The 22,626-nt window shown below is 33.7% G+C and overlaps 3 protein-coding genes across 3 annotated transcripts; all 3 read right to left on the bottom strand.

The window, feature by feature from the left end:
* Window positions 1–1,813: 1,813 nt before the first annotated feature.
* On the bottom strand, window positions 1,814–7,205 carry LOC146934053 (chaperone protein ClpC, chloroplastic-like). The gene is made up of 10 exons (XM_085705896.1): window positions 7,026–7,205; window positions 6,024–6,617; window positions 5,584–5,699; window positions 5,335–5,457; window positions 5,047–5,232; window positions 4,634–4,849; window positions 4,175–4,392; window positions 3,785–3,860; window positions 3,610–3,699; window positions 1,814–3,327 (listed from the first exon to the last, which is right to left on the bottom strand). The coding sequence occupies exons 2-10, from the start codon at window positions 6,598–6,600 to the stop codon at window positions 2,149–2,151; spliced, it is 2,781 nt and encodes a 926-aa protein (XP_085562022.1). The 5' UTR covers window positions 6,601–6,617; window positions 7,026–7,205; the 3' UTR covers window positions 1,814–2,148.
* An 882-nt stretch (window positions 7,206–8,087) lies between these two features.
* Window positions 8,088–8,908, bottom strand: LOC146934052 (uncharacterized). Its single transcript, XM_085707872.1, has 2 exons — window positions 8,232–8,908; window positions 8,088–8,157 (listed from the first exon to the last, which is right to left on the bottom strand). The coding sequence occupies exons 1-2, from the start codon at window positions 8,906–8,908 to the stop codon at window positions 8,088–8,090; spliced, it is 747 nt and encodes a 248-aa protein (XP_085563998.1).
* An 8,805-nt stretch (window positions 8,909–17,713) lies between these two features.
* Window positions 17,714–22,451, bottom strand: ARF2 (auxin response factor 2). The gene is made up of 14 exons (XM_085705894.1): window positions 22,156–22,451; window positions 21,948–22,060; window positions 21,624–21,719; window positions 21,410–21,466; window positions 21,128–21,283; window positions 20,951–21,035; window positions 20,752–20,842; window positions 20,503–20,667; window positions 20,262–20,381; window positions 19,888–20,135; window positions 18,931–19,790; window positions 18,665–18,855; window positions 18,385–18,560; window positions 17,714–18,211 (listed from the first exon to the last, which is right to left on the bottom strand). Exons 1-13 carry the CDS (start codon window positions 22,304–22,306, stop codon window positions 18,392–18,394), a joined length of 2,502 nt encoding a protein of 833 aa, XP_085562020.1. The 5' UTR covers window positions 22,307–22,451; the 3' UTR covers window positions 17,714–18,211; window positions 18,385–18,391.
* Between the last annotated feature and the right edge of the window lie 175 nt (window positions 22,452–22,626).

The raw sequence follows: 22,626 nt of genomic DNA, 5'->3' as shown, positions 1-22,626 counted from the left end.
ACACACACATACATACATACATACTCCATATATTTGGTCAAATAATTTAATAACGAGATCTTTAAATTTGGTCAAGCCTCAATATATATGATGTCAATCAACTAAGTGCATCTGTATTTAAATTCTATATTATACTTATTTGCCAAGTAAAAGGGAAATAAGTACACTTGGAATTTTTTATCAAAAAATAAAAGTACACTTGGAATTTCTACCAAAAAAAGAAAAAGTATACTTGGAATATAAATGTTACATTAATTGTTATATGACTTGGATGACTCATGTAATCTTTTATGTGTTTTTAATCCAGTCTGTTTAATTGAACTCTAATACAAATATTCCTTTCTTATTATAACTCTTGAATGAAAAATTCAAATTATCCTATTATAATCATATTCTTTCTTCACGTCAAATGTCAAAATGTAAATGAGGGAATGCTTTTTATGTGCATTGAATACATTAAATTGTTTTACCTCATTCTCTTTTACTATTAGTATTAAAGCAAACCCCATTTTTTTCATTTGGTATATTTGTTCATTTCTACAAATATCTCCACATAATCTGTGTCATATGAGATCATTTATTGATCAAAAGTGGCTACACATATGAGTTTTCTCCTTTTGGCCTTCAATCATTTTTCGCCTTTTATAGGATGAATGAATAACCACTTTTTAGTATTCAGTTTTTCAAGTCTGATTGCAATTATGTGTTGTGGATTGAATATGAGTGCATTTTGTTCTACATACAGGCTGGGTTGGGTTCTTATTCTTGTTATCATTTTAACATTTTTTTTGTTTATTGTTTAATGCTAAACTGATTTTTGTGTGAGAATGGTGTGTCCTATCTTCTATTGAAATCACATTATCATCTTCGATTAAGGCATCTTTTGCTTCATGGGTTTGTGGTGCATCCATGTTGCTCTCATTTTGGAAAAATGTCAAGAATGAGAAAGATAGATAATTATGTAAAACAGGAAAACTATACAGTTAATCCCGTTTGTCTACAAATTTTTATGCTTACCATTTGAGTGACAATTTTATCTCAATGATTCCCTCGAGAGAATATTTGGTTCATCAAGTAGAGAGGATTTTTACTTTGTAGCATTTGCTTTAATTTTGTCAAATGTAGTTGATTTTTTAAGATCCAGCTCTCAAATGAGTTGATTTGTATGAATTTTAGTCCTTACAAAAAAAAACAAAAACTAATCGCACCTTTTAGTCTTGAGAACATCTTCCTTTAGCATTTTTAGGGAACAAAAATGATGACAGAATTTTTTTACAAAGACTATAAATCGTGATGTAAAATTTTACGGTGACTAAAAATGTTGAAGAAAAATATAGCACAACATTAATACAGCACAAAGAATTTAATAATACTTTTTATTTTGTCATATTTTGAATTTATACATTTTAGTTCAATATTTGGTAAAATTTAAATTTAAAGTACAAACTTATAGCCTAATATAGTCTAACTAAACCCCTCAAAAAAAAAGTCTAACTATTTTAGAGGATTTTAATTTTTTTATTTTTATCTTTAGTGATTAGCTCCTTGTGTCAACAAGCGAGGGACATGCAAAGTGTTTCTTTGAATCGACTTATTTGAATTTATGTATGTATTTGAGAGGAGCTTGTGAAAACAATGTATGACATTTCATCAACTGTTTTCAATTTATTTTATATCTGCTCGTATATGTAAACAATTTGACTTATGTTTTATTTCTTGTTATAAGCACTTAACTAAGTTGTTTATCCGAACATGACTAACATCATTTTGCAATAGAAGCACTATTACGACCATCATCCGCCAATGGCATATATTTATTGTTTTAAATTAAACATATTGCGATATAAACTATCTAAAAGTAAGTAAAAATAGTTTTTACAGACTCCCTTAGGAAATACATAAATGCGAGACCACCAAACCCCTAGCACTTATAAAATCACTTTGAAATGTTTGGCTTTCATTAAGAATTGAAATTGTTCAATTATGCACCCTATCCAAGGTCCCCAACCATTTTCTACTTTGCTTTGTTGGCTATGGGCAAAACTTACCTTAGACTACCAATAGTCAAATAAAAAGCTACTTGTTCATCAACAACAAAACAGACTATGGCTCTTAAAACAAGTACACGACTTGGCAAAGGTGACCATTTTACACAGGAAGAGCATCTGGCAATGAATCTGGAGCACCAGTACTACCGTTGAGCACAATCACGTTTCCATCAGAATCAGCATCCACTATAACAGAGTCGCCCTCTTTAATCTCCCTAGCAAGCATCTTTTCAGCCATGCTGTCCTCCAAAAGTCGCATTATGGCTCGTCTTAGAGGCCTGGCCCCATAACTAGGATTATAACCTTCGTCGACCACTCTCTCCCTAAATCTCTCTGTCACTGAGAGTTCAATCTCTTTGGTTTTCAGTCTCTCGAACACCTCCTTCAACATTATATCCGCTATCTCCTTAACCTCCAGTTTAGTGAGTTGCCTGAAAACAATCATTTCATCAAGCCTATTCAAGAACTCTGGCCTAAAGTATTGTTTCAGCTCCTCGGTCACCAAGCTCTTGATTCTGTTATAACTGCTGTCCTTCTCATCATAGTCAAGGTCAAATCCTATGCGACGGCCTCCTTTCTCGATCACACTGCTTCCAACATTTGATGTCATTATAAGAAGTGTGTTCTTGAAGTCCACAGTTCTTCCCTTACTATCTGTTAGCCTCCCATCTTCTAGGATTTGAAGCATCATGTTGAAGACATCAGGATGGGCTTTCTCAATCTCATCAAAGAGTACAACCGTGTAGGGACGACGCCGAACTGCCTCAGTCAGTTGACCACCCTCAGTATAACCAACATATCCTGGAGGTGAACCAATGAGTTTGGAGACTGTGTGCCTTTCCATGAATTCACTCATATCAAGACGAATCATGGCTTCTTCAGATCCAAAGTAGTATGAGGCCAATGCCTTAGCCAATTCAGACTTCCCCACACCAGTAGGGCCAGAAAAGATGAAGCTGGCGATTGGCCTGTTAGGGTTCTTAAGTCCAACACGAGCTCGACGGATAGCCCTGCTAATGGCTTCTACTGCTTCATGCTGACCAATAATGCGTTTGTGTAATGTGTCTTCCATCTTGAGAAGACGATCAGATTCGTCAACCGAGACTTTGTCAACAGGGATACCAGTCCAAGAGGCAACAATATGTTGTATGTCAACTTCAGTCACAAGTGCACCTACATCTCCTGCCTCACTCTCTGCCTTGTTCATCTCCTTGTTTTTTTCTATAAGTGCTGATATCTGAGTCTTGAGATCCATTTCTTTATCCCTTAGCTCTCCAGCCTATTCAGAAATTAAGGTATCATCAGCCCACTATTTATTACCCAGAATGTAAAGGAATTTGGATATATATAATTGAAGGAACAAACCACTACAATGTCTTCAAACAAAAACTAGAGAACAAAGCCGCTATAGAACTTTAGGAAAGATAAAACAGCCTTACGTGGCTTACTTTTCTTCTTTGAAAAATATAATGTAATCTCACTGGAAAAAAGGTGGTTGAGTATCCTAAAAATGTGGGGTTATGTTAAAGTTTACAAGTTAAGTTTTAAATTAAAGCATTACCTTTTCAAACTCTTGGTTGCGAACAGCTTCATCTTTCTCCTTTACTATCTGCCTAACTTCCTTTTCAAGACCTCTTGCCTCTTCAGGTAACTGCAAGTATGTAAATCTGACACAATTAGCTCAATAATAGACGAGAAAAGAACTGCTGGTTCAGGGAATGGTGGATGAACAATACCTGTGCATGTTGAAGTCGGACTCGGGAACCAGCTTCATCAATCAAATCTATAGCTTTGTCAGGCAAAAATCGATCACTGCAAAAATCATAATTATTTTATGAGCGAGAAAACACTTGAGATAAACAGCAAGTAGAAGATAACAAGATAGAAGAAGGTGCAGTTTGATTCATTCCCATACAAGCACTATGCGAGACAACTACGTGAGAGTTCCAAAATAATGTTGTAAAACAATTCAAAGGCATAATACTAAATTCCAGATGATTAACTTCGGTTTAAAAATTCCCATTTAAACATGTAATACCAGAACTATAAAAAAATTCTCTTTTCCACATCATAAATTAAAATTGAAAACGGGCAGAGAATGTGCATAAATATAAATTATGACAAACCTAATATATTGATGCGACAGCTCTGCAGCAGCTACAAGAGCCTCATCAGTATAACGGAGCTTGTGGTGAATCTCATAGCGCTCTCTAAGTCCTTTCAGTATTTGTATGGTTTCAGGAACAGTTGGCTCTGGCACTTTAACAGGTTGGAATCGCCTCTCCAAAGCTGGATCTTTTTCAATGTGCTTCCTATATTCATCTAGAGTTGTGGCTCCTATACACTGCATAAGTATTTTAATTATGCCTTCAGTCTTTACATTTCATAGACAATCCAAAATGATCATTAAGAATTTAAATTTTTTAATACTATTGATTAAAAATGAACTGTGAAAATGTGTACACTTTTTTATAGATAGAAGTATTCAAAAGCTTATTATTGAAACTTCTGCATACATATTTTCATTGATCTGCAAGTCAAAAGTGCAGCGTATCCATTTTTGAGATGTCAAAAGAAAACATTACCTGTAGTTCACCTCTAGCAAGAGCTGGCTTCAATATGTTTGCCGCATCAATTGCCCCTTCAGCTGCTCCTGCTCCAATTAGAGTGTGCACTTCATCAATGAAAAGTATTATTTCATCACTTTGTTTGATTTCCTCCATTAGTTTTTTCAATCTTTCTTCAAATTCTCCACGGTATTTAGTTCCCGCTACAAGTAGACCCATATCTAGGGTTATAACCTACATCATGCAGAACAAGGCTTTCACGTCATTCAGGACACCCGAAAGTACTAAAATTCCACATCTAAGAATTATAATCAGATCAAGATTGAGCAAGTTAAACATGTTCAAGGTGCTGAAAATGAAAGAGCAAACCCCTTACCCCCTGAATAAAATCAAAAACAATTTATGGGCTAGAGATAGAAACAAACACCAACCTTCTTTCCCTCTATGGTTTCGGGGACATCACCATTTGCAATCCGTTGAGCAAGACCTTCAGCAATGGCTGTCTTTCCGACACCAGGTTCCCCAATAAGACAAGGATTATTTTTGGTACGACGACCCAAGATTTGAGTGACACGTTCAATTTGTGGCTGCCTACCCACAACAGGATCCAATTTTCCCTGTGATTTTGACATCACGAAAGAGAAAAATTGGTAAGCATCAACACAGACTGAGACATTATCTACCATCTGTCATGAAGAAAACTAGGAATTGTAAGTTACCTCCTCTGCTAGCTTGGTCAAATTGGTGCCATACTCCTCCAAAGTTGGCATCTTATTGTTACTACTTCCAGAGCCAACGGTAGCCCCAACACTATCAGCACCCTCACCAACCATGCGAATAACCTGTTCCCATCAAGTGGAGTACAAGATTAACACACAAAAACATAAATTCAGATAAAAAGTGAAATGAAAACATGTTCTTATATAATAAAAATACATAAAAGGAATAAATGATGACATAATACTTGCCTGGGTGCGAATATTAGTTGGATCAGCACCCAAATTTTCAAGAACACGTGCTGCCACACCTTCACCCTCTCTAAGAAGACCCAAAAGCAAGTGCTCAGATCCGATATAATTGTGACCTGGAAATTGCAAAATGTAAGGCAAACTTTCAGCAAGCACAAGCAAAGTATTGCACGTGAATACTAATTTTTAAACACTCCAAATAAAATAAACAAAAGAACAGAAAGGCCGGACAAAACATAAATCACGCCAATTCATGGATAAATTTCAACTCACTTTGAATGAAAATAATTCAAATTAGTCAACCGACAGATCACTCAAAGCAAAAATCAAGTCATGTTTGGAATATATCATACAAATAATAAGTCGTGAACACATTTTTTGTAAACAAAGTAATTGATTAGATATGCAAAACGACATTATAAAAGTATGCTATCGTTTACCAAGTTGACGAGCTTCCTCCAATGAGAGTTCCAAGACTCTCTTGGCACGTGGGGTAAACGGAATCTCAACAGCGACAAAACCACTTCCCCTTCCAATTATCTTCTCTACCTCGACACGTGCATCTTTTAGGTTAATCCCCATGGACTTCAAAACCTTAGCCGCAATACCAGTTCCTTCACCAATAAGACCCAATAGAATCTGTTCAGTTCCAACAAAATTGTGTCCCAGCCGCCTTGCCTCCTCCTGAGCCAACATAATTACTTTGATAGCTTTCTCTGTAAAACGCTCAAACATGGCTTTAGTAACGCATCTGCTACCTCTACCACCCTTAGCTCGATTAGTACCAATCTGAGTGAGCACCTTAGAATGAAAATCTTGGCCAGGTCTAAACATTGAATCCAAAGAATTCAAAGTACGTAATCCCGAGTAACTAGACAGTCTGGGTGCAGCAGTTCGTGTGGTAAACATCATTCTGACAGACCTTCTTGATCTAGCTGCTCCTTTGTTGTTATTGACATGCCTTCGACCAGCCACTAGACCAGGGACATTAATCGACTGCGCCAAAACCCTCGACATGATTCCTGAATTGTTCGCTACATTTCATCCATAAAAAAGCATATTAGCAGACAATTAATTCACATAATCCGTTCAGAAAACTAAATCTGTTCTTGTTTTCTAACCCTAAACATTAGTATAATACAAGAAGAGTAAACAGTTATATGCTGCTTAGATTCACAATTTCAGATTCCTCAAATTTAATCAATCAGCATATTCAATAAGTAATATAGCAGTATAAATGCATAGAAATCAGCGTGTTGATTTTACAATTGAAATTAAGTTAATTATAAAACAAACAAAAAAAAAAGCACTGAAGCAAAAACCTAGTGTTACAGAAGCATGTTACAAAACCTAATTGAAGTGGCTATTGAAGTAACATGCACAAAAACAATGAAATTAAAATAAATACAATAAAATAAAAGAAAAAGGAAAGAGAAACTCACCAGAAGCTTCTTGATTGAAGGGATTATCCAACAGTGATGAACTCAACGAAAATTCGAAGGAAAAAAAAAAGTGAAAAGAGATTGGAAGAAAGAAAATAAAGGGAGAGAGAGAGAGAGAGAGAGGTTTGGTTTCAAAGGGGGCGATAGAGGGAGGAAAGTAAAGAAGATAAAATGAAAACTGAAGTTGAACAGCAACTAATAATAAATATTTATTTGTCAAAAAAAAAAAATAATAAATATTTATATCTACGATGACGATGTTAAGTTTATGTTTCTTTTAGGCCAAATACCTCCCTGGGTCCTTTAAGTTTCACGTTTGTAACAGATAGGTCCTTTAAGTTTCAAAGGTTACAGATAGGTCCTTTAAGTTTCTAAGGTTTCAGATAGGTCCTTTAAGTTTCGAGTTTGTTTCAGATAGGTCCTTTCTATCAACCTCCATTAAGGACCTATCTGAAACCTTTGAAACTTAAAAGACCTATCTGTAACCTTTGAAACTTAAAGGACCTATCTGTTACAAACGTGAAACTTAAAGGACCCAGGGAGGTATTTGGCCTTTCTTTTAACACACAAGTTCTACGATGTAACGTCAAAAAAAAAAAAAAAACAAGTTTTACGATGTCATTTTGATGCTTTGTTTCAAAACACGACACGCTTATGTGTTCAATTATCATTCGTTCCATCAGTGATCTTTAACGTGCCACGTAATCATTCATTCTTTTTTTTTTTGGGACAAATCATTCATTCAATTTCACAGAAAATGAAACTATAGTACTCCATCTTTTTTTTCTTTTTTTTAAGACATCAAAATGTATTATATTAACACCGACAGTGTAGCCACATCAGTACAAGATGTACTAAAGGGCCACTCCAAAAGAAAACAGTTACACAATATTTACAAGAGTACGGTCAGTCGATACTCAAACATAACAAAGGGTTCGACCACCACATCTGAGTGACATACATAAAGGAGGCATTATTAGCGACCACAATGAATGGGATTTAACCTTTTCTAATAGCTGTTCTACGGTGTTTTGGATATTATTAAAAATTCTATTATTACGTTCATTCCAAACCACCCAGGCACAAAGTAACCAAAGAAGCTGAAGGAAAGATATGCGCGTCCGTGAATGCCCTATACAATGAATAAACTGAAAGAAGTGTTCACAAATGTCATTCGGTTCGACCCCTGAAACACCAATCCAGGACCTGATTTGACACCATAAAGGCCCGAAGCTAGCACAATGAAGGAACAAATGCGACATTGATTCGTCGTTACCACATCCAGCAACGCAACCAGCGGTATCTACAGTAATCACACCTCTTCTGACAAGATTAATTGTGGTTGGCAATCTGTCCCGCAACAACCGCAAAGCAAAAATGGAAACCTTCAATGGAACCTGCTTATCCCAGACAAGATCAATCATTCCACACGTTGGGGGGTCGTTGGGAGTAGTCAGAATATGATAGACACCTCTTACAGTGTAACCCCCTTGTATGTCTGGATTCCACTGCCACCTGTCAGAAATGTCAGACTGCAAAACAATATTATTAAGAAGATGCCTACACTCCTCCACCATCACCTCCTCCCACGCCCACAACCGCCTCCTCCAACTCCACGCCTCTCCCCCATCCTCCCAACCTAGATTAAACATGTCAGCCATTGTACACAATTTATTATTCGATAAGTCAAAAAGGCGACTAAAACGCGTACGTAACGGGATATCTCCTAACCACCTGTCATACCAAAAGAAAGTACTAGTTCCGTCCCCCACTCTTTTCGACACCCTCTCTGCAAACCAACCCCCATCTGTGTCGCCTATCCCATCCCTAATCTTCGCTATCTCCTTCCACCAAAAAGAACATCTCCTGCCCCCAACCTCCATCTTTTTCTAGGAGAGAAGATAATAAAAATATATCAAACCTACATCCTGGATTAATACAATACAAGCACCTAGATCGATATCTGTCTATGTATCTGCTTCTGCAAACCAGTTTTGTTCGTAGGAAACATTTGAAGCAACCTTTTGTTAGATATTTGTCATTTCTTAAAAAATTTGTTGTTGTTTTCAATTTGATTTTAAACTAGTAAAAGACCCAACCAAACAATTTGGCTCAAATACTTCATGAGCTCTGTCAATGATCAACTATTCAAAAGAATCTAAGTTTGAATATTAAAGCTCTTTTCTCTTGATAATGGGATTGTTAACACTAAAATAAACGATTAAAAGATAGACAAAATTACACAATTAGTCTCTTAGCTTTATTTTAGGTAACACTTTCGTCCTTTATTTTTTTTTGTCACGGTTTAGTCCTTTATGTTATAAAATGACAATATCTTATCATTTTTCATGAGATTTTTTTCAAAGAAATTTGATTTTCTAGGCTTGTATGATGAAGATTTGCGTTTGTCTATGAGTTTGATGAATTTTTTTGGAGTTTTTAATTATTTTTTTTAATAAAAAAGGATAACTATGTTGTTATTTTATAACATAAAGGACTAAAAATCATGACAAAAAAAAGATAAAGAACGAAAGTGTTATCTAAAATTAAGTTAAAAGACTAATTATGTAATTTTGCCTAAAAGATACGTACAGGGTTGGTAATTATATAAAAACAATTGCACATGTAATGTTATTTTTTTTTTAAGGTGCATAGGTGATGTTGTTAAATGTTTAAAGTTATTAAATAAAAGTTAGCAGTATTAATGTAATATTTATCTTAAAAAATATTATATGCAAAATGGGGTTTTATATACAAAAAACACATTAAAAAAACGTGAATATCATCCTCAACAAATCCATAACATCTAATGTGGTCAGTTTAACAGTTGATGCATGATGTTGTAATTTTAGTCGACTAGAAAGGCAACAGCTGGTAATCTTCAGTGTAAAATGATTAGTAATCGACATTATCTGCATGCTCCAAAATTGGCGTCAATTACCATTTGTATGCAAACAATTATCATGGATCGTGAGATTAACAACATATGATATGATAAGTTGATCTCACGGTATACGCACCATAGTGTGATGCCTTTCGAACAACAAAGTCAATAGAAGCTCTAGTGTAAAGATGAATTTTTCAAATATCAACAACATTTTAGTGGTTCATAAAGGTTACCAGCAGGTCACAAATCCAAGTGTTAGTAATCGGATAGAAAAGTTACTAGCCTTTTAAGTGTGAGAGGTGAGATTGATATGAGGTTATAGGCCGCATATTGCTCTTTGTGTGGATCCATAGACTGATACAAACGTTAATATTATTTATGCCACCTGTTGATATTTATTTTTTCCACCCTACTCACTTCTCACGCGCTCTCCAAAATTTTCATTTTGCCCAGTTCAGATTATACAATATGAAACATGATTATATACAAGCAACGATCATAACCGTCGAGGTTTCAGCCGTTGTGACCTTTGCCCTAAAAAAAGCACCAAAAACACAAAGTGAAAAATGACAAAATCTATAAAATAAAACAAAAAAATATTTAAAATACAACTAAAAAACTCTAAAATCAAATAGAGCTAATTAGTTTTTTTATTTATTTCCCTGAGAATGTGAAAAATAAAAAATGAAGGTTGGGTGTAAAGTAAACGATGGAACTTTTTTGAAGGAAACCGACACAGTCACCCAAAAAAAAAAATTCCAACTAGAATTATGCACTTTCGAGAATTGGATATCTCTATCACAAAAGCTAGTTCAATCTTTGTGACGATACAGTTCAGGTTACATAATTCAAACCCATTTTTTGTAGTTTTTTTGGAGGGAGGGAGGGAGAGAGAGAGAGAGAGAGAGAGAGAGAGAGAGAGAGAGAGAGAGAGAGAGAGAGAGAGAGAGTAAACACTTAAATTTTATAATCTGAACGCGTTCTATATGTGCTTCAAAGTAGATTATATAGGGGTTGTTTGAATTATAAAATTTGAAACACTTATTTTTTGGATTTTAGATTTTGAATAGGTTAAAAAAAACTTTTTTTCACTAAAAATAGAGTGGAAAACCTTATTTTAAATAATAAAATCTAAAAATCCGTTGGCATTTTTAGAATTTTGGAGGACACACGATAAGTCAGTAGGGTGGGAAAAGAAATTCAGCACACTATTTTCAACAAACCATGTCCTATAAAGATTCCAGCCCAAGAATCCAGGTGTCTTGTTATTCCATGGTTGTTTTCCGCACCCTACGTTTTGCTATTTACCCCTTTATTTCCATTTTTAATTGGTATTCAGGTGTAAAAATGTTTGATATAGTCTTGATCTACACCCTACTATGTAAAAAAAAATCCAATACCCGTGCCGTGGGACTCCAAGTAGATTGCTACCAAAGAAATCCAAATTGGTCTTTTCGTGGAAAATATGGATAGTGGCAACTAACAAGTACAATTTCTGGGTTTCCTTGTTTTATGGTTCGTGGTAAAAAGTGTTTTCCGTATCAAAATGTTGATTGTTATTGTTGAATATTAAATTTGATTTTTTGTTCTTAAAATCTTGGAAGCCACATAAATATTAATTGGAATAGTTATAAAAAAAAATTCAACATATTTAAAATAATTAAATATGAAGGTTAGCTCAGTTGGTAAGAAGTTAATTCACATTTTGTGTTAGAAAAAGTTGACTCACATGTAAATATCTTTGTTAACGTTCCCAAACATTTAAGTGTATCATGACCATGTTAAATCTCTGAGGCTCAACTCATCTAAACATTTTTTCCATAAAAATATATTTATAGATACATGCCTCAAAACAAAATGTTCAATTACATAAGTTTTTCTACCTTTCTACAACTGTTTTTTTTTTTTTAATAAAAGAGGGTCAAAGGCTTGAATTTCTGTAATTAATAACTTAAATATAATTAGTTAAATATCCAAAGCAATAAAATATTTCTTAATGTGTGCTAAGAACCTTCAACAGCTCCGAAACCGCGTAGTAGAATATGCCATTAAGGTTAAACTTTTATGATTAAAAACCTAAGAATTTAAAATCATGAATGAATCGAATATTGTTAAGAACGTGAATGAATAATAATAAAGTGACAGTCGGTGAGCATAAGTTCGTTGGTAAAGACAATGCATTGTAATATGCAGAGGCCAGAGTTCAAACTTCAGACAGTCGTTTATTTGTCTTAAAGGTGAATTAGAAAGAAGAAAAAAAAAGTGCTGGTGTTGTTTTGTTTTGTTTTGTGCTTCTTGTGTTGTGATTTAAGGGCTAATATTCTCTCTCTTTCAGCAATGCAAGAGATCAGGACGACCTCCGGAGCAAATCAAAACAGTGTTGTTGAATACAGTTGGCTTTTATAGAATGCCCTGGTCTTCTTGCAAGAAACAAACAACTAGCCACCATTTTAGTAAATGGGCAATTTAGCATTGAGAAGGTGAAGGTGTTAGGAGAAGTGGTAAAATGACTTTTCTTAAATATAGAATATAATTTCGTCGATTTTAGAGGCAGTCCAACTCAACTAGTCCTGGTCAAGATTCAAAACGCATATTCATGTGTTTCTAAATATAAGTATTTATTGCATATTTCACTTTTATTAAGAAAAAAAATGATGATGAAATAATGTGTCATTTTTTTTATTGATGTATCGAAAATATTATTTATACGTCTATTTAAATAGTTAATCTCGACTTTTCATATTCCAAACATTTAGGGATGATAATTATGATTTTTTTTTAAAAAGAAACAATAAATGTATTTAGTAATTTTTTTAACGTTAACCCTTTGATTTCTAGGAGAAAAAGGATTTGATAATCCGAAGAACAGTCGGAAGACAAATAAAGTATGAGCAAAAATTGTATGACCAAAAAATCAAAATCATATTCTATCGAATAATTTGTTATTTGGTGGAGCTTATTAACCACCTTAGCTTAATTACCTAGTTAATGTATTTACTAATTTAATAGAGTTTATATTAAGAAATAAAGTGTTTATCAAACAAAAGCTTATACTCCATTAAGGACGAAGAGAATAATTGACTTTCGATATTTAGTGATATTAATTAGAGGTTTATTTGAAAAAGAAACAGTAAATGTATTTAATAAAGGGTTGAATATGTTTTTGGTCCCTACAAATATGTCAACTTTTCGTTTTAATCTCTCTAAAAAAATTCTTCAACTTTTAGTCCCTAAAAACTTTCCATTTTCACTTTTGGTCCCTCCTTTAAAGTAAACTCATATGTGGAATTCATATTTTTTAATAAAATTTTGCAGAAAAATTCATAATATTATAAGTATCTCTTCCAAAAAAAAATTAGAATTTTTTAACTAAACATGAATTTAATATGAATTTTTATATTTGTTACGGTTAAAAATTCATATTTAATTTGCGTTTTGTTAAAAAATTCTAATTTTTTTTGGAATTTTTTTTTAGAACATTCTACACATTTCTCCACAATTTCGTTAAAAAAGTAGAAAAATTAAATTAAAAATAGGGACCAAAAGTAGTGATTGAAAATTTTATAAGGACTAAAAGTTGAAGGAAAATTTTAGAGGGACTAAAATGAAAAGTTGATATATTTATAGGGACTAAAAGCATATTTACCCTTTAATAAATACTAGACCATCAACCCGTGCTAACGCACGGGTCATATCGAAGGTAATATTTGAAGGTAATAGGTAACAAAATAGTTTAGATGAATGTCATGATTGTCATATAGTATTTCATAAAAATTAGGTTATAATTAGGTTAAGTATAGCGAGACGGGTTAACATCTATAAGTAAGAGATAGCGAGACAGGTTAACATTTATAAGTAAGAGATTTCTAAAAAACATAACATATAATTAGGAACATAATTTTATTTTACTTTAGATAAACATTAAATGCAAAAGTGTGGAGGGAAAAATTAGGTTAAAATTATGTTAAGTATAGCGACACGGGTTAACATTTATAACTAAGAGATTTGTTAGGTTAAATTGCTCCTAACCTAATGCAGCATTTTTGAGGGAAATTATTAGGTTAAGTTCCTGCAGACCTAATAAAATTAATAAATAAGGATTAGGGCAGCCGAGTTTGCATGGAAATTAGGGTATTCTATTTGTAAACGTATTAAATAAGTGTACAAAATATTGTCAAAAAAAAAAAAAGCAACTGGATAGGAATGAAATTGGTGCGATGCATTTTTTTAGTATTAAATAAGTGTACAAAATATTGTAAAAAAAAAAAAAAAACAAGGAATGAAATTGGTGCGATGAATTTTTTTAGTATTAAATAAGAGTACAAAATATTGTAAAAAAAAGCATGAAATTGCGCGATGCATTTTTTTAGTATTAAATAAGTGTAAGATATTGACAAAAAAAAGGCAAGAGGATATGAATGAAATTGGTGCGATACATTTTTTTAGATGAAATTTGTCAGGTTAAATTACTGCTAACCTAATACAGCAAATTGGAGGAAAAATATTAGGTTAAGTTGCTGCAGACCTAATAAAATTAGTCCCTCCGTTCCTTTTTAATTGTCTTTTTAGAAAATTAACACCAAAATAGCGATGTGTATTTTTGAACATTTTCTTCCTATTATACCCTCATTTTAATCCACCAATAAATTCCTATTTCACACACTTTATCTTTCCAATGAATTTAATATGTTATGTTTCTCCCGTAACAAACAATTATTATCTTTTTCTCCAACAAATTCCTATTTTTTTGCGCACTCTCCCTCTCTCATAACAAACAATTTTCAATTTTTTAAATATTGTGCACATCTTTTTAATTATTGTAAGTCAATATTAAAATTATTTCAACTTCACATTTATCAAAAGTTAAGAAAAAATTAACTTTCTTCCAACTCCTTTAATCAAAGTTAAGGCTTCAACTAATGCTAGAGTCACACTTGAAATTTTTAACAATTGTTACTCATCTTATTTATAGAATTTTAACTCTTCTTGAAACCATTGTTTGGAACAAAATTTTGATTAAATTTGAAGATAACGAGAAACAAATTTTGTTTAAAAAAAAACAAACAAACATTGTTTAAAAAAAACAAACTTTAATTTTCCAAATAGATAGCAATAATTAGTTTTACTGAAAAAGATAAAAGTAATTGACAAAGGGTATAATTGACAAATTATAACCTTAAACTACCAAAAAGACAGTTAAATAGGAAAGAAAAATCCACCTTTAAAAGACACTTAAAAAAACGGAGAGAGTAATAAATAAGGATAATGTAATAATTTTTTCTTAAACAGGTAGTACTTGTATAGAGAGAATCTTTTGTCGTGTGAATACTTTAGAAAGTCCCATTAGAGGTCAACGACTTTGGGTCAGCCAAAATAAATGGTCAATTAAGTAAGCAATTTTACGAGTTTCACAATTCAAGTGCAGGATTTTTGTATCCATTGGAATTGGGAGATATTTCCACACGGATTCAACCATTAAAAGCACTATCGTTTTTCAACTTTTCCAAGTTCACGTTGAAAGAAAAGTTGACTAGAGTCTACTAGTATTAATCTCTATAACTACACAGGAAGAGTACTTTGGTCGAACAAAAAAAACCGAAAGAAATGATATTTGAACAATTATTTTTGACAACTTTCTGTCCCATAATTATATTACTCCCTCCGGTCCTAAATATAAGCAAATTTGACTATTTACATTCATTCAATTAATGATGTATGTGGTCCATAATATGAACCACATACATCATTAATTGAATGAACCTAAAAAGTGAAATTTGCTTATATTTAGGACCGGAGGGAGTATACTCCCTCCGGTCCTATTTACAAGAGACAATTAATTTTTTAGATACATTAAATAATCTATGTATTTGGTTTAGATTCTTGACTAGATACATACATTATTCAATGTATCTAAAAAGTCAACTTTTTCTTGTAAATAGGACCGGAGAGAGTATACTTTTTGTCTCTATTGCTATGATTTTTATGCCAATATCGCATTTTCCTTGTAAAATTTTGGTTGTCTCAAAAGTATATAAATGTTCAAATAACCCAACTCTAAAATCGATGATAGACTTAAAATTTCATTATGATTTCATTTAACATAAACTAACTTACAGAGGAAAATATACACCCAAGTTATAAACACACATCAAGATGACCACAATTCTTCAATTGTCTTGATTACAAACAATTAGTAAGACGAAGCCTTTAATAGGAGTATCTTTTTTCTTCTTCTTTTGCCTTGTTAAATCATGCTCACAAAAAGCAACCAAACTGCTCAGAAAAGGCAATCAAATTTGACATAGAAAAATTATAGATGGAGAAAGTGATTTTACTAGACAGATTTGTTAGAGAAAAAGTCTAACGGTTTAGCCAATCAACCTTTATAGCAAGTTGCTCATCCTTCAATATTCATTTGTCCTTGGTAGCACCGAATCATTTCATTTAAAGTTGCAGCGTTAATAATTTTTTTTTTAGGAACGTTAATAAATTTTGTTAGAGTGCTGCCGTGTTAATAATATTTTAACATACTTTTTTTAAAAAAATATTTAACATACGTACGTTTTTTTTTTAGGGAATACATACGTTTTTATGAACGTTGCCGTGTTAATATTTTTTTTTTTGGAGTAAATAACAAAGTAATATTGTTGTAATTGGAGATTTTAAATTCAAAAATGTACTGTGTGTATTATTTCTTAAATTTATTGAGATTGATTTAGTCAATTTTTTATTGAGACTGATTTAAATTTATCTATTGTTTTAAGGGATAAATTATCTAAAAGTAATTTGTTGGGATATATTCAAATCGAATTAAAAATAATTTACTATCGAATTAAAAATAATTTACTAACAATTTTATTTAAAAATAATTTGTTGTATATATTTAATTTTTTTTTGACAAGGTATGTATTTAAAATTTATTTAGCAACAGTTTAATTGAAAACTAAAACATATACATTTTTGTTATAAGCAAAAACACAAACAACCACACAGAAACTGGTTTTTCTATATATTTAAATTTTATTAAATTTAGTGTAAAGGATTTGCTATAATGCGTTTGGCTTTAGTGTGGAATGTAGTCTTTTACCTAAAGAGAACCTTCTATAGTGAGTCATTTCAATGGTTCAAGTTGGACCCAAACTATAGGTGGTGCAAACTAAATGGACCCTTTCAACAGTGTCTTCTGAAGAGGGCAGTAGAAAAAACTGAAATGGAATATGATGTATATGTAGAAAAAATTAAAGGTATCAACAACCATAGTCCCCACTGGAACCCTACCTTTTAACCTATAAAATAAAATAATGAATCGCATGGTCCAAAGATTGGTAGACATTAAGGACAGAACCCATGAAATAACGAGGTCCACAACGTGCTCATATATATTGTATGTTTTTTAATAGATGATAAGTACAATAGTTTTATATCAAAAACTATAATGGGACATTCAACGGTGGTGCTTTCACGGAATGAAATTTAATCACGTAACCACGTTTCAAATACACCAACAAGGGCTCAAGAGAGGACCACACCATAGCTAGTAGTAGTAGTAAATAGTGCCACCACAATTAAACCACCAATTATATTTCACAAAGAATTTTCATTTTCAAAATCAACCATTAAGATTTCCAAAACCACGTGTCGATTTTCTACTTTATTGATATGACTTCAACTACAATCTACAACGTCCACGCGTACCATATGATATGACCGTAATTAATCACCACCATACTCATAACCAAAAAAAATATGTAAAAACTATCAAGGAAAAATTTTAATATAATTATACATAAAGCAAGCAAAATGCAAATTGATATCTTCAATAAATTTTCCACATACTACTATTACTAGCACAAATTTTCTACTAAAAATAAGTGTCAATCAAAAATAAAAATCAGATAAACCGCACTTGTATATGAACTACTTAATTACATTAATGGGGGTTGAGGGGAAGGGGTTCTAGTCTTCTAGAAGAGATGGGAGAGAAACTATAAACAAGGATTGATGAAAAATGCAGGCCAATACACCCCATACCATATTGCCGCCTAGCTCAAGACACAATTACTTACTATACTATTTATATATACTAGGACTATATATTATAATTGGAAAGTCATATACTACTAACACTAATTCCACGACACGGTCCAAAATCGGATGGAAACTCTACTCCATATTCTGATTCCAAACACATACTCTTCAGAATTAAAAAGTTACTTGTTCAGGTCATACACATTTTCTCCAACTGGCTGGGCTGGCTTTATGACAGTCCTCTCCTTCTTTCCATTCCAAAGTCCGGAATCTGTGGATAAAACAAAACATTGATCAATGTTCATACCATATGAGATTTTACAAGGAAAAGTTGTCAGTGTTCATTCATGGCAACAACATTAATTGTAGAAAAAGGTTACAAGTACAAGGTAACATTATTAAACGAGGAAGTGATGTCACACATGCTAAGAAAATCCAACCTACCAAATAATCAATTATCTGAAGCTGATTGATTCAGCTGAGATTTAGTTTCTTGTGCATCTCCGCCATCGGTAGCTGAATGATTCTCTTCATTTTTCGAACTCAATGTGCCTGGGCTCATTTTCTGAATCTCTTCTTTGGGGTAGATGTAAATTTTGCGAACCATTGAACAAAACTCCCTGATTTTGAGTACACAAAAATAATACAAATAAGGTCATTCTTGAGAAAGGGAAAAAAATCAATTAAAAAGGGTAATCAGAGAACTATAAATGGTGATACTTACTGCCATGGATCGTCGCCAACAAGCATCATGTCACCCTCATTATCAGTGAAGACCACGAGCCAATCCTTTTGTGGAGATATTAGTTCACCTCCAAATTCAAATAGCTGATCCAATTCAGCGGTTAATTCATCATAGTCACTAAACTTTGTAAGATCAACCGACCTACCAAGCGCAATCCCTTTCTTGTGAACCTTAAATAAGAATCATTTCGTTATTAATCTCTAGTTTATTGTCAAAAAGGTAACAATAACAATGCAGATACTTACTTTTGTGCAGCTTCTAGCAGAACCACTTTGAGGATTGAGTTGAACATCTTTAACATGAGGCTGAGAAGTTTGCAGCTGCTTCTCGTGCTCATCAACTATGACTAGTTTATCTGCTGGTTTGAAGCTCTTTGAATGTTCAGACTTCTGATCATTTTCAAATGTGTGATGTTGTGATGAAATTTGCATGGGACTAGAAGTCTCGTTTGTAACATTTCTTTGAGAAATTGAAGGGTCCGGCATAGTTGGGCTACTGAGAAGCGAGAAGCCGAATAGCTTACAGTCACTGTCTTTCGGTTTTGCAGCCTCGCTTGTTTTTGAAGACATTTGTTTCTGTGACGATTCTGTAGAATGGGGACTCTCGTATTGAGTTGGTGGTGGTGGTGGCATCAAAAAGTTTCCGTGTGGATTTTCAACTTTATGTCCATGAAGCACTGAGTAATCACCAAATGCACTGTATCTCATATTACCTTGAGCTTGGTAAGTTGCATTATCACTGCCTTGTGCAGAACCTTTCATATTAGAGTGCAAGAAATTTAGCGACAGACCAGGTGGCATTACAGGCCATTGAGTAAGCATGTTATGTTTGCCTTCACGGGCACTACCAAATCCCGACAGAAGGTCCGAATACGTTGGTTCCAGCCTTGACATTGACATCCAGTTCTCTGAACCATACCTTCTTGAAGTAGAAACAGCATCCATCTTTTCTTCATCAGTTGCAGGAGTCCACGCAACGGACTTCTCTGCAGTGTAAGAGTCGTTGCTTTCAGCCAAATTTCCTCTCAAGGTCGATGATTCTTGACCTTGCAAGACCCTCTGGAAACCACTAGTGGGCAAAGGGTCCATGCATACTTTTGACGATGCTGTTAATTGATCAACAAAAACAAATCAGGCTCCACACAAAAACCACACATGATATGCAAAGGAGGAATTCTTAGAAATATAAAGTTCTCACGATACCTTCGCGGGTAAGAACAGAAGAATCTGGGGAGGACGGCACCACGTTAGCTCGAGGCCTTTTAGGCCTGGGCATTGGAAGAGGATTTAGAGCTGGAGGAGCAAGAGCAGGCTCTATTTTCCAAGGGGAAACTCTCTCAGGACGAGGTATGTTAGAGGTTTCATCCCATCTAACCTTGAGACATCTCCATTTAGATGTTGGCCATCTTTTGGAGTCAGAGTCTTCAATGCCAACAATGGTACCTGTAAACCTACAAATACAAAAACCAGATCAAAATAAACTATTAGATAAAGAATAAAAAGGCAAAATCAGCAAGCAGTAGCAACATTAAAACTTAATCAGAGAAAAAAGACATTAATGTATTGATCATTCATACCTTTGCTCAGGAGCCTCTTCACCCTCAAACCTCATTTTAAACCGCATGCCTATTGTATAATTATTTTTTAGAGACTCCATGTATTGATCATACGGAACAATAAACTCCGCTGGACTTGTCCTGCAGAAGAAATATGAGCAAGAACGGTGTAAACTTACTGCCGAGCGAAATCAATCAGAAAGAACACAAATTAGTTAATAGTTTGAACAGAGCAGACATGGTTTTAGAACAATTTTCATACCGGGGTTTGTAATAAACAGTGAACATGGTCCCAGTCAAAACAGCATGCCAAGCAGTCGCAAGAACACCGAGATGCATGCTATGGCTAGAGATAACCGAAGATGGAACATTACCCTGCTGTCTCATTGCACGCCTGACACCAACTCGAAGCTCCCCATTCTCACCTCTGGAAAATTTCTAAATTAGTCAAAAACACCAACAATAACAAAAAACACTAATTCAAAAGCGATGTTATAACAAATAAGCAAACCTTAGAAATATAAATGCATCCCCAGCAACCAGCCTCTTAGAACTGACAAAAACACTCCAACCACTCTGCAGCAAATGTCTACGTGGTTGACCTGAAATCAATTCACCCCACACATCAAACACAACAAGAACAAAATATGAACAAAAATGAATACAAAATAAATCAAGTGGTCAACAGTTGAAGATGAACTAGTAATTACCACGAAAAATATGCCTAAAACGCCACTCATTCCCGTGCAGATCCTTGGCCACCAATTCCTGTGTAGGTGGTTGTTTTGACATATCCTATCAACACACAACAAACACCATCAATTTCAGCTGTAAGGAAAAAACAATTAAACAACACAAGGAGGAAGAAGAGGGAGCAGAGAACAAACCAGTGGAGGAAGGCATTCATCAGCATGACGTCTAAGTACAGAAAAACCACCATGAGTACTAGTATCAGATGCAGTCAATGTTTTACAAAACGAATGAACATGAAATCGCGGCGGAGGAGCAGGTGGGGCTTCTTTCTCAACAGCATTTTCATCTTGCTACAATATCATCCAGATCCACAATCAAAAACAACACAAAAAAAAAAAAAAAAAAAAAAATTAGAACATGCTGTGTTTGTTACTCCAAACCAAAGAAACTAAAAGAAAATTGGCCGAAAAACTCACATTGGGCTCTGGTACCAAAGTCACTTGGGCAAACACCTCATCAGTATCTGGCTCCGCCTACAAAAAAAATATACAAAAATTAATCAATAATTAAAAGATAAATAATTGTAATTTATTTTATTTTATAATTACACAAACAAAACAACTGTGTTACTGTTAGAAAAAGAAAGGAATTTATTAAATTATTCAAAAAAAGGAAAAGAGGAAAATTCACCTTTAGCATAACGTTGATGACCCGACAAAGGATCTTAGGACGGAGATCGTAAACGGGCATGTGTTGTTCCGATGCTTGATTTGTCGAAGCTTCCACCTAATGCATTGAATTATGTTAATTTCAGCATAATCATCATCATCATAATAACTCTAATTCTAATATAAAAAGAAAAAACCCAGATGCTGCAAAATTAGGAACCAAAACGAGTTAAGTGTGACAAATCTGAGTTGAGACACGGTAACATGAGTAACTAACTTAACTAAACAGAACAAGAACCAAACCATGAAAGATAATTGTCGGAAAATAGGTAATGTTTTGTGTTACCTGTTCAATATGTCCTTGTGGAAAATAGAACACAAGTTCTCCTTCTCTTGGAACCGTTACCAAAGGACCAGCACACGCATGCCATAGTTCTCTGTAAAGTGCAGCTTCAGCTTCTGAAAAAATAAAATTAAAAACATTATCACTCCATAAATTTGTTAAAACAAACCTTAATTACAAAGAAAACCATGTTAACGTTGTAAGTTGTTACCTCTTCCTGTTGATAACGATGAAGAACCATTTTGAGCATCTCCAACAGCATCAACGTTGCTTTCACCTTTTCCGTTGACAGAATTTCCCTTCATAGATACTTCTGATGATGCCATGTTTCTATCTTCTTCCAGATCTCTCATCCCAAACATTCACTCTTCATGAAAACTCAACAACAACAACAACAACAACGTTCTTCTTCTTGATCTTCAAAAACAAAGAAACAAGCCTTCAATTGACGATGACTCTTTCAACTACCCACTTTCTCTCTCTAAGTTTTCTATCTCTCTCTCTCTCAATATTTTTATCTTTCTCTCTCTCTCTAAGATGATGATGATAAAGGGTAGCAGGAGGACCAGAAGGAGTGTCGGAAGAGAGGACTTTAACCAGAGTGGTCAATGATTTTAACCGCGGTTAAATGAGATATAACCGGTGATGACAGGTTTACCTGCTTTTTCAACCGGGTATTACA

The sequence above is a fragment of the Medicago sativa genome, chromosome 4, assembly GCF_051527215.1.
Source record: "Medicago sativa cultivar Bolivia chromosome 4, Bolivia_mono, whole genome shotgun sequence".
NCBI classification, from domain to species: Eukaryota; Viridiplantae; Streptophyta; class Magnoliopsida; order Fabales; family Fabaceae; genus Medicago; species Medicago sativa.
Note: the sequence above shows the minus strand (reverse complement) of the source record. Positions and strands in the feature narration are given on the sequence as shown.

Bases quoted from the DNA above. Each gene is read 5' to 3' on its own strand.
- LOC146934053 (XM_085705896.1), bottom strand. From the start codon at position 6,600: ATGTCGAGGGTTTTGGCGCAGTCGATTAATGTCCCTGGTCTAGTGGCT. The intron at 3,861-4,174 runs GTTTGTCATAAT...TGATTTTTGCAG, and splicing joins CTGTCGCATCAATATATTAG to TGATCGATTTTTGCCTGACA. The intron at 3,328-3,609 runs GTAATGCTTTAA...ATTTCTGAATAG, and splicing joins GCAACCAAGAGTTTGAAAAG to GCTGGAGAGCTAAGGGATAA.
- LOC146934052 (XM_085707872.1), bottom strand. From the start codon at position 8,908: ATGGAGGTTGGGGGCAGGAGATGTTCTTTTTGGTGGAAGGAGATAGCG. The intron at 8,158-8,231 runs GTCCTGGATTGG...TTCATTGTATAG, and splicing joins CCTTTATGGTGTCAAATCAG to GGCATTCACGGACGCGCATA.
- ARF2 (XM_085705894.1), bottom strand. From the start codon at position 22,306: ATGTTTGGGATGAGAGATCTGGAAGAAGATAGAAACATGGCATCATCA. The intron at 20,668-20,751 runs GTTTGCTTATTT...GAAATTTTCCAG, and splicing joins GATGCATTTATATTTCTAAG to AGGTGAGAATGGGGAGCTTC. The intron at 20,136-20,261 runs GTATGAATGATC...TTGTATTTGTAG, and splicing joins GAAGAGGCTCCTGAGCAAAG to GTTTACAGGTACCATTGTTG.